The 11,491-nt window shown below is 55.4% G+C and overlaps 1 protein-coding gene across 2 annotated transcripts; it reads left to right on the top strand.

Moving 5' to 3' along the window:
* Window positions 1-229: 229 nt before the first annotated feature.
* DUSP15 (dual specificity phosphatase 15) lies at window positions 230-10,779 on the top strand. 2 transcript variants are annotated; one of them, XM_033840173.2, is made up of 7 exons: window positions 230-669; window positions 1,364-1,397; window positions 3,349-3,431; window positions 5,525-5,574; window positions 6,556-6,630; window positions 7,783-7,954; window positions 8,748-10,181. In XM_033840173.2, the coding sequence occupies exons 1-7, from the start codon at window positions 649-651 to the stop codon at window positions 9,018-9,020; spliced, it is 708 nt and encodes a 235-aa protein (XP_033696064.1). In that variant the 5' UTR covers window positions 230-648; the 3' UTR covers window positions 9,021-10,181. The 2 variants fall into 2 exon arrangements, with proteins under 2 accessions (XP_033696064.1, XP_073648954.1); XM_073792853.1 differs by lacking the exons at window positions 230-669; window positions 1,364-1,397; window positions 5,525-5,574 and having other exon boundaries at window positions 3,373-3,431; window positions 8,748-10,779.
* Window positions 10,780-11,491: the final 712 nt, after the last annotated feature.

Genomic DNA, 11,491 nt, shown 5'->3' with positions numbered 1-11,491 from the left:
CCCATCACGTTTCTGCTAGAAAACCGAGGCCGAAGGAGCTAGGCGTTTCGCCCCAGGGCCCGCAGGGAGGGCCGGGCAGAGCTGGAGCTGGGATCCGAGTCTCTGAGCCCGCGGCTGGGGGCTCTCTCCGCCCCCGCCCCGCCCGCGCCTGACGGTGCCAGGGTGGGGGGAGCGCCCCGCCCCCACCTCCGGAGGTGGAGGCCCCTCGCGGCCCCAACAAGCTGCCGTTGTCCCGCGGGCCCCGGGCCCGGCACACTGGGGCTTTGTCCAGCCCCCCGCCGCGACCCACGGGTGGGGGGGCGGCCCACATGACCAAGGGGGTAGGAGGAGCCTGCAGCGGCGGTGGCGGCGGCCGTGGCAGCGGCGACTCCAGCATTTCCCTCCCTGGCCGGGGGTCGGCGGGCGGTGGCGGCGGCAGCGGCGGCGGCGGCAGCTGGGCAGGGCTGGGCCGAGCTGCGGACGCCAGGCCCCCCGATCCCCGCCAGGCTGCGGACACTAGGCCCCCCGATCCCCGCCAGGCTGCGGACACCAGGCCCCCCGATCCCCGCCAGGCTGCAGGCGCCGGGCCCGGGCCGTCAGGGCAGCTGTGACCCTTGCGCTCAGCGGGTGGCGAGCTGGGGGTGCGCCCGGATCCCCGCCCCCGGGATCATGGGGAATGGCATGACCAAGGTAGGGGGCCGGGATGGCGCAACCCGCACCTGGCCGGCCCCAGCGCCGGCCGGGCGCCCGCCTCTGACCTTCTGGCTCTGGCGGTCTGTGTGTCTATTTCTCTGTCTCCCTGGGACCCTGAGATCGTACGTCTCTGTCTGTCTCTCTGGGGCGGTATCTCTCTCTGCCTCTGCCTCTCTGTGTCTCTGTCTCTGACAGTTTCTGTGACTCTGTATTTCTTGCTGTGTCTTTCTGTGGCACTCTTGTCACCCCCAGACTATCTCTTCCTGAGTCCCTTTCTCTGTCTCCATGTGTCTCTGTCTCCCTGGACTCTCTCTAACGCTGTTTCTCTATCCTTCCCCATCCCCCACCCCAAGGCACGACCCCCATCTGTCCCTGCCTTCCCACCTCCTTCTCAGAATTCCCCATCACCCACCTTAGAAAGTCCACCTCTCCCTTTGCCCCCTCCCCTGTGCTCCTCCCACCCTCTTTCCCTAGGTCTTTGTGCCCCTCCTTCCTCTTTCCTCTCCCCCTACCCAGGCTGGCCTCCCTTGATGCCCCCCTGCTGCCCTCCCCAGACATCACTCATAGAGCATCCAGGCCCACAAGACGGGGGTGATCGCTCCCTGAGTCCTGAGGGCCAGACGCCCTTCATGGGACTGAGCGGGGCTGCATGCACCCCTACCCGGCTGACCCCGGCCTGTCTCTCCTGTAGGTACTTCCTGGACTCTACCTCGGAAACTTCATCGGTGAGCACCGCCCATTCTGTCCCAAGGCCATGGCATACTCCCTGTCCCAGGCCTGTGTCCACCATTCATGCTCTGGCCCACGCACCCTGGACACGCTCAGGAATGGGGCCGGGGGCAGGGAAGCGATGCCAGGCTGGGAGGGGGAAAGAACTCATGAAGACTAAGGGGGACGTGGGTGGAGGAGTGTCCCCAGTACAGAGGGCTCCGAACACTGGACACTGGGCAAGGCTGCACCTGCTCTGAGCCTCAGCCTCTCCCACAGCACAAGGCCCACCCCTGCTTCTAAGGATTTTGCCAGCCCTGAGGTTCTGGGTTGAGGTCTGTTTGGAGGTGTTGCTTCTAGCTGGGAAGCTGGGAAGGCTTCCTGGCACAACCTCCTCCTCAGAGGAGAGGTCTCTAGAGACTGGACTCTACGTCAGAAACTTCACCGGGGAGCACTGCCCGCTCTGTCCCAAGGCCACAGCACTCCGCCTGTCCCAGGCCTGGGCTAAGAGACAGGCTGGTCCGGAGCTTGGGAGACCCAAGGCAAGAAAAGTCACTTCCATCTGTGGAGTCAGAGAAAGCTTTAGGGAGGGAGGGGCATCTGCACTGGGGCAGAGCTTTCCCCATCCACTCCTGTCCCACTCTGGGCTTAGGGGCCCCACTTTCCTAAACCCTGGTCCCTTCCTCCCCGGGAGCTCCCTCAGCAGCTCACACCACACCGACTTCTGAATATTTGGTAAGTAAGGTCTGAACCCCCTTTAAGTGTGCAGGCCCATGAGGGCAGGAGCCATGAACTTGACCCCACAATGCCATGCCCAGCCAAGGCTGCACATGGTAAACACTCAGTAAATGTGGTGAATGAGGAAGTGGGCATGTGGAGATCAAGTGTTATTTCTTCGATTATAAAAGGTCTGCATGCACTGGAAATCCAGCCCCTAGAGATGGCTACTGATAGCTGTGGGAGGTATATCCCTGGGTTGTTTTCATGTATCTTTGTACATATAGATATAATATTTAAAACAAAAATGGAGGCCTATTCTGCATGCTGTTCTGTAACCTGTGTTTCGCATTTAATAATATATTGTGGGCTTCCTTGCACATCAGCACACAGAGATCTTGTTAGTGGCTGCACAGTATTCAAGTATGAATATACCATTATTTATCCAGTCCCCTTGTGGTTTGTTCCCTTTTTTTTTTTTTTTTGGCTGCATTGGGTCTTCGTTGCTACACGCAGGCTTTTCTCTAGTTGCGGCGAGCGGGAGCCACTCTTCATTGTGGTGCGCAGGCTTCTCATGGCCGTGGCTTCTCTTGTTGTGGAACACGGGCTCTAGGCGCACGGGCTTCAGTAGTTGTAGCACGCGAGCTCAGTAGTTGTGGCTCACAGGCTCTAGAGCGCAGCCTCAGTAGTTGTGGCACACGGGCTTAGTTGCTCCATGGCATGCGGAATCTTCCCGGACTAGGACTTGAACCCGTGTCCCCTGCATTGGCAGGCGGATCCTTAACCACTGCACCACCAGGGAAGCCCAGTTCCCATTTTTAACTGTTTCTGATGTGTTGACAGTCATAAGCAGCAGTGCAGAGAACCATCTTCTACACACAGCTTTCTGTGTGAGTTAACCCTTCTGTAGGCAAGATTCCTAGAAGAATTGCCTGGTGAAGGATATGCCACAGAAGGGTGTTTGCAATGGAAAGAACAGCAGGGGCAAGGCTGGGGAGGTGCTGGGCTGTTACCTGTGGGTGCCCCAGTGGAGAGACTGAAGCTTAGGGGTGTGACAGGACCTGTCATGCTGGGAGCAAGAGGTGGTGAAGGAGCAGGGAGCCGGCAGAGGGTGGGCCAAGGTGGAGAGGGCGGGCTGAGTAGGAGAGTGGGGCAGTGAGCTCCCGCCTCACTTGGCCAAGTGAGTATATATATATCGGAGTATATAGGTCACACCTGCCAGATTGGCTCAAGCATCCTTGTTTCTTTCAGACGCCAAAGACACGGATCAGCTAGGCCGGAATAAGATCACACACATCATCTCCATCCACGAGTCACCCCAGCCTCTGCTGCAGGTAAGCCTTACCCCCATCCCAGAGCTGCACATGGGTGGGAAGGGGGGTTTCAGACCCCCACAGCACCCATTTATCAAGTACCTACGACGTGCCAGATCCTCGACTGGCACCAGGCCTTCCTGACCCATATGCTAACTCATTTGCTTAAAAACTGGCCTGTTTTACATTAGCATCCCTATTTGCTCCCTCTCTGGCAACTGAGGACCAGAGAGGTAAAGTAACTGGCCTGAGGTCACACATCCAGGAAACTAAGGAGCTGGAATTTGAACACAGGCCATCTGGCTCCAGAGGCCTCACACTAAACCTTAAAAAGTCTCCCACAGGGGCTTCCCGTTGTCCAACTGAATAGATGACTCCACGTAGATGTTTCTGGGCTCTGTGTCTCGCTTGTGACCTGGGGCTATGATTTCACCTGTCTGGGCCTCTGATCCCTCAGCCCTATCTGCCCCCAGAGGACTGTGACATGGTAAAGATGCTTTGCACACTGTACAGCACGGCCCCCACTGGGAGGGTTGGAGCTGGTATTATCGAATCCTGGAAAAGACGGGGTGAGGGTGTTATGACCTAGAGTAGGGAAGTAGGAAATCCAGGCCACATGTGCTGGAGTCAGGAGCTCTGAGTTCACATTTTCACCACATTCTGACTGTAACCTTGGGCACAGGTACTTCACTTCTCTAGACCTCAGTTGCCTGATCCGTAAAAGGGGAATTTTATAACAGTACCTACCTCACTGGGTTGTTGAGAGCCACAAAATAGGCGCTCAGCAAATTATAGCTGACATAATAACAAAGTTAATCATATTCTCAATCCATAAACAGAGCCCCTTCCTCTTTATCTGTTAGAGTCTGGCTCACCCATCGACGGGAGAGAACTGTGGGTGGGAAGGGACTCTGGAGATCTGAGATCCAGACCGGGTTCTGTCACAGCTTTGCTGTGTGCCCTTGGGCAGGGTCCTTGCCCTCTCTGGGCCTTAGTTTCCCCTTGTGTCAGATTTGATGGTCTCTAAGAGCTACCTCCAATAATCTGTGGTTCTCAGTGTCACAGAGACACTAGAAGAAATTTCCAGGTCAATGGAGTCTGATTTTGCTTTATAGAGCAGGCTTGTTTTGGAGTATTTGGAGGATGCAAGTCACTAGAGTGCCTGAGGAAGGTTGTCTAGGCATGACTATATTTACTAATGAAATGACTACTGGCAAAATGAGTCCCTGCTCCGGCAGCCCTGCCCTCTTCTCCCTCCCCATCCATCAGTGAATTTACCAGTCAGGGTTTGATAATGCCCTGCAAATCCAAGGCCAAATGTGTTGCAAAGCGAATTTGCAAACCTCGCAAAAGATGCAGGCTCGCAAAAGATGCAGGCTTGCAAAAGATGCAGGCTCGTGGGACCTTGGGGAGAGTGAGTTACAGAGAAGGGCTGGAATCTCACACAAAGCCACTAACAGATGAGGACCTAGCCAGGCGGTCACTTAGTCACTGGCTGGAGGTGCACCAGTCCCTTGAAAAGAGCCATTTGAATATCAAAGGACTAAGAGAGGTCCCTGAGAAAAGTGATTCTTGGAATGTGGGCAGGGCTCATCTTTAAGATCTTGTGGGAAGGTTAGGCGTGGAGTGAAAGATGTGGTAGCAAGTTTGTTGGAGAAATTCCTGACAATTCATTCCTTGATTATTTTAATAATTAGCACAGAGTTTTATAACCACAATTCATGAACTAAAACTAATCTTCATATTTCTTGTTTCTTTTCAAGAGAATAAAATCTGCTTTGCCCTTCTTACTGTGTAATTTTGTAATCCTTTTATGGAGGGGAGTCAAGTTAAGTGGCCCTTTCCCAGCTATTAAATAAAAGGTCCCTGAATCCTTTTCGGCAAGTCTTTGTGCCCGAGTCAGCTATGGGGTTAGGATACCATCTTCTCAGAAGGTTCTGGAACCACAGATGGTCAGACCTGGGAGGCCCTCAGAGGAGGTGTCTACCCTCTTTGGACAGAGACAATAACAGTGGCCCAGAGAGGGGCAGGAACTGGCCTAAGGTTGCGAGGTGCTTGGGAGGCCCAGGCTGGGGTTGGGGTGCAGGCTGCCCATGTGTGTTTTGTACTTGCAGGACATAACCTACCTTCGCATCTCAGTGGCCGACGCCCCTGAGGTACCCATGTAAGTTCCTCTGGACGGGCTGACAGATGGACAGACAGCTGCTTCATGTGGGGGGAAGAGGGAGGGTGGGAGGTGGTCTGAGGGAGGACAGAGAGGACTCAGGCCACAAAGCTGTCCTGGAGACCCCAGCACAGGTGTTCTCCCAGACCACCTGGACTCTGTCTCAGCCACACCCTTGCCTATGCCGCTGGCCAAGTCTTAACCTCCCAGAGCTCAGTCTCTTTGGCTATGAAATGGAGAAAACACCCCGTCCCTCAGGCTCAGACGCCCCAGTGGGTTTGAAAGGGTCAGGCTCAGCCTGTTCCTGGCCTTGGAGTTAAGGCATCTGGGTTCAGGCCAGGCTCTGCCACTTACTTGCTGTTTGACCTTGGACAAATCACTTCCCCTCTCTGAGAGAGAAAATGGGTGTGTGAGGGGTTGGGGCCATCAGCACCAAGGAGGCTGTCATAGATCAGATAGCGCAGGTTGAGGATCTAGGACAGGGCCTGGCGTGTAATGAGGGCTCAGAAAGCAGGATTTTGGTTTATGTTATTAGCAGTAGTACACCCCAGCCTGGGAGGGACCCAGACAGACACTCCTGCCCCTTGGGACTCTTGCTCCCAGCCCTGTTGTTGACCGTTATTGTCCCCAGGCGCTCTGTTTGCAGACCCCAGAGGGGTGGGACTCCTCGCACCCATTTCCTTGAAAGGTCAAGATAAACCCTCCATGAAAATAGGATCCACAGGACCCGTTGAAGAGGTGCTCCTGCCTCTGTGGTGGGATTTGCCAGCATTGGCCTCTCTCACCTCCTGAAACGCCACCATTATTGCTTCACACACACCTCCACCAGTACTACAGTGTCAGCCCCTAGTCACTGCACGTGCTGGCTGACCTGAGGATCCAGGGCTCTGTCTCTTGCCATCCCAGAAATGGGGTGGGGGACAACTCCTAGGAGACCTGTCCCCCCCCCAGTGCTCTGTACCTTATTGCTTTCTTCTCTAGCAAAAAGCACTTCAAAGAATGTATCAACTTCATCCACTGTTGCCGCCTCAATGGGGGAAACTGCCTTGTGCACTGGTGAGTTAAGAGGGGAGTGGGGGGAGGGGAAGTGAGTGGCCTTCCTCCATCCTGAACATGCCCTCATCCTGTGGGGAATGCAGAGCCTGCGATGGATCTTCTCCAGCCTGTCACGATGCCTGACAGTCCACCATTCGTCTGACAGGCTGATGGAGGACTCAGATCAAGGCTCTGTCTCTTACCAGCTGTATGGCCATGGCCAGATAGCTATTTCTCCCTGAGACTCAATTTTCTCATCTGTAAAATGGGAAAAAAGAATGTTGACCTGGCGAGCTATTGGGAGGAATAGGTGAGGTCAGGCAGGTAGCCCAGCATCCTTCAGTAATTCCAGCTCCTTCTCCTCCCCTCTAGCCTTTGAGGCAGTAGTACAGGGCAGTGAGGAGCCCCAGGCTGGGAGATGGGACCCCTGAGTTTTCCCAGGGGCCCCTGGCCCTGTTGATTTCATTCATTCCATAACTTCTCACTACGCCTGGCTCAGGGTAGCTCTGCCTGAGCCCCAGCCATAGGGACGGCTCCTCCAGCCTGCCTCTCCCCCTCTCTTCTTCCTTTCCTTGCTCCAGCTGTGCTGGCCATCTCCCCATTCTTCAAGTCCACCAGGATCCCACCCACATGGTCTTTGTACACTGCCCAGAACATTCTTGACAATCCTTACCCGTCTTTCAGGATTCAGCTTGATGTCACTTCCTTGCGAACCCCTTCCCTAATCCTCCGCATCCCTTCCACTAGATTAATACCTCTTCTTATACAATCTCCTAGCCTCTGGACTCATCTTCGAAGCAGTTATCACCACCTGAAATTGTTTCCCTTGTTAGCGTCTGTCTCTCCCAACCATATTGTAAGGCCCAGGATAGCAGAGACCATGTCTGTTTTATTCTCCACTATATCCCCAGTACCTGAAAAATCACAGATGATCAGGAAACGTGTACTGAATGATTGAGTGAAGTGATGTTTCACTCAGGCCTTTGATGTGGGTGAATGCCAGGCAGAGGGAACAGCATAGACAAAGGCCTGATGTGGGAAGACAGGTCCTGGCAGGTTCCTTGTGGTTGGAGCTCAGGAGGCAAGGGTGGGAGAGCTGAAGTGGGGATGGGGTGCCTGGAGGACACGGAGGAGATTGGGCCTTACCTGAAGCCTTGGGGTGGGATGTCCCAGCTTTGCAGGCATCTCCCGAAGCACCACCATCGTGACGGCATATGTGATGACTGTGACAGGACTGAGCTGGCGGGACGTGCTTGAAGCCATCAAGGCCACGCGGCCCATCGCCAACCCCAACCCAGGCTTTAGGCAGCAGCTTGAAGAGTTTGGCTGGGGCAGTTCCCGGAAGGTAGGGGCAGGGGCAGGGGTGGGAAACTCTTCTTACTTGAGCTGAGCACTGATTGGAAGGAATTTAGCCTGTGGCTCTTGAGCTAACCTAGCCCCTAGGTTGGACGGCCAGGTGTTTTCTTTTCCTTTTTAACTTAGGATTTGAACACCCGTGGGCCTGATTATGGACCCTTCAATCTGGCTAGGTTCCAGCATTGCCTGCTCTGCCTACCTGGAGCCTGAAGGCATTTGAACATTTGGCTCCTCTGGGGAGACATGTCCAGTCCTTATTCCACCCCTGGGTCCTTGATGAGGCCAAAGCAGTTCCTTCTCTTATGCCCACTGGGCAGATGGCACATGGAGATGTCGGGGACTGAGCTGCGCCCTCCCCCACCCGCAAACAAGAGATGAGAGAGAGAAGCAGTCAGTGCAGGAAGGCAAGCTGCTGCCCAGAGACTTGTCTGCAAGGCTGCATTAGGAAAGAGGCAGGCAGGGAAGAGGGCCTGCTTGAGTAGAGTCGTTGGTTAGTGTGGGGAGGGGTTAATGTGGTCCCCACTGTGCAGGTGGGGGGCTCACTTTAGTAGGTCTGGAAGATGGAGTGTCAAAGGGGAAGGGGATTCAGGGAGAGGGGAGGGATTCGGAGGGAGAGGGTCTCAGTTAGGGGGATGGGGACGCAGAAGGGAAGCTAAGAGGATGGTCAGGACGGGAGGGGCTTAGCGAGGTGTGGGAAGCTCGAAGAAGAGCGGAAGCTCTGAGGATTGGGGAGGGGACCGAGCCGGCGGCCCGGCATCGACCCCGACTCCACCCCACCCCAGCTTCGCCGGCAGCTGGAGGAGCGCTTCGGGGAGAGCCCTTTCCGCGACGAGGAGGAGGTGCGCGCGCTGCTGCCGATGTGCGCGCGCTGCCGGCAGGGCTCTGCGAGCGCGGCCTCTTCCCCCGCGCCCAGCTCCTCGGCCTCGGAGGGGACCTTGCAGCGCCTGGTGCCGCGGTCGCCCCGGGAAGCCCACCGGCCGCTGCCGCTGCTGGCGCGCGTCAAGCAGACTTTCTCTTGCCTCCCGCGGTGTCTGTCCCGCAAAGGCAGCAAGTGAGGATCCTGCCCCGCCGTGGCGCCCCTCGGCCTCTCGACCGGTCCCCTTCGGGGATTGTCTGCGCCTCCCACGGCCTTCAGGACGGGCCCAGAGCCTGTGGGAGCCCCGCGGCGGCCTGATCCCCGCCCCTGCCCCCTTCGCGCCTTGCTTGTCTGCGTCCGCGGTCAGTGTGTCCTCCATCTGTGTGTGTGGCTCTGTGTCTGGGCCGGCCTGCTGCAGCTACCTGGTGCCTTAGTTCTTGGGCTGGGGGAGGGTGCCCCGGCCCCCCCTCCCATTAAAGGCGGTGGGAGTGGGAGTGGGTGGGTGGGGTAGTTGGATGGGCCTGGAGGATATTAAAGAGACACAGAAGCTGCCTGTCTGATCGCCTCCCAGTCGTTCCTTCATTGAGCAAAGGCAGGGCTGCAGGACTCTGCCAGGGGCTGGAGCCTGCCGGAAAAAAGAATGGGAGGGGGTTTGCATCCCCTAGGGCCTGAGGAGCCTGCCACCCTCCGTGAACTGCAGTCTGCAGGGCTGAGTTCCACTTCCCTGACCCTCACCCCATCTCTCCCTGGAGCCCTGGTCTCCTGAAAAGGCCGCCAGCTCCTCCTCTCTGAACCCCTTTCCCCCTGGCTGAGCTCCTGTCCTCCCTGAGCACTGCGCCCCGCCCCCGCCTCCTCCCCAGCTCCTTTCCTTTCCCTATCCACAAATCTTAGCTAGTAAAGGTATAGTAGTAGTACCTGCCTCATGCCTGACTTTTTACTTGAATGAGTTCACTTACTCCTCGGGGAGGAAACTGAGGCTCAGAGTGGTCAGGCAGCTTGCCCAAGGACACACAGCTAGAGTAGGGGAGGCTGGGTTTGAAGCTAGACACTCTGTGTCCCATGATGGTTGTTAAGAAGCAGCTCCTTCTGGTCTTGAAGGTTATTGGCAAGGAGGATCCACCCCCAGCTAGTGGGAATGGCCCTCCCCACCTAGAGTTTAAAGGCCAGGGGAGCCACTGTGGAGGGAGGGTCTCAGGGCAGCCCATAAAGCAGCAAACTGACTCTGAGGATGAACAGGGGTCACCCGAGCTGATTTTTCCTAAACTAAAATTAACTTAGAATTCAGAGAGATCTGAAATCTCTATAATCTAATAAACACCTGTATGGGGGTTCTTATTATGCACCAAGCAGTGTGTTCAGGGCTGTGGGGGAGGCCCAGATTCCAGTATTCGAGGTGGGAGGATGGATGAAATAACCTTCACCTGCTACCCAACCTCCTCCTCTGCATTCATGCAACATGAGTTCATTGAGTACCTACTGTATGCCAGGCATTGTACTGGGCACTGAAGACACAGCAATGAGCAAACCTGTGCCCTGGTGTTGCTGACATTCTGGTGGGAAAGACACTAGATAAACAGATAAACAAAAGAAAAAATATGTCCGGGGGACTTCCCTGGTGGCGCAGTAGTTAAGACTCTGCACTCCCAATGCAAGGGGCCCGGGTTCCATCCCTGGTCGGGGAACTAGATCCCACATGCATGCCGCAACTAAGAGTTCTAATGCCTCAACTAAGGAGCCAGCCTGCCGCAACTAAGACCCAGTGAAACCAAATAAATAAATATTTTTTTAAAAAATGGGGGGCTTCCCTGGTGGCACAGTGGTTAAGAATCCACCTGCCAGTGGACACAGGTTTGATCCCTGGTCTGGGAAGATCCCACATGCCGCGGAGCAGCTAAGCCGCACACCAAAACTACTGAAGCCCCCGCGTGTAGAGCCCGTGCTCTGCAACAAGAGAATCCACCTCAGTGAGAAGCCCGCACACCGTAACGAAGAGTAGCCCCCGCTCGCAGCAACTAGAGAAAGCCCATGTGCGGCAACGAAGACCCAACTCAGCCAAAAAAAAAAAAAAAAAACTCCATTCCTATCATCTCTAGGACAAACAAAACCCCTTGATCTGATGTTCCAGGTCCTTCATGATGCTCCCCGCCCCCTTCCATTGCTGCTTTTACCACACTGTGGCTCAATAAGAGCAATAATACCACTCATTTATTGAGCACTTACTGTGGGCCAGGCAATGTGCCAAACACTTTACCTGCATCTCATTGAATCCCCAAGCAGCCCTGTGAAGTGGCTGGTCAGCTAGCAAGTGGTGGGGCTGGGATTTGAATCCAGGCAGTCTGGCTGTGGACCCCATCCTTGTCATTACTATGACTCTGCCCACCGCCCCCAGAAAAAAATGAAGAGATTGCCTGACACAATCAATACTCCTGCTTAGATGTAATTATTACTCTTGTATTTATTATTTTATTTTATTTTTTAATTTTTTATTTTATTTTTGGTTGCGTTCGATCTTCACTGCCGCACTCAGGGTTTCTCTAGTTGTGGCGAGCGGAGGCTACTCTTCGTTGTGGTGCGCGGGTTTCTCATTGCAGTGGCTTCTCTTGTTGCGGAGCACAGGCTCGAAGCGCACGGGCTTCAGTAGTTGTGGCATGTGGGCTCAGTAGTTGTGGC

Source organism: Tursiops truncatus, chromosome 15, assembly GCF_011762595.2.
Source record: "Tursiops truncatus isolate mTurTru1 chromosome 15, mTurTru1.mat.Y, whole genome shotgun sequence".
NCBI classification, from domain to species: domain Eukaryota; kingdom Metazoa; phylum Chordata; class Mammalia; order Artiodactyla; family Delphinidae; genus Tursiops; species Tursiops truncatus.
Note: the sequence above shows the minus strand (reverse complement) of the source record. Positions and strands in the feature narration are given on the sequence as shown.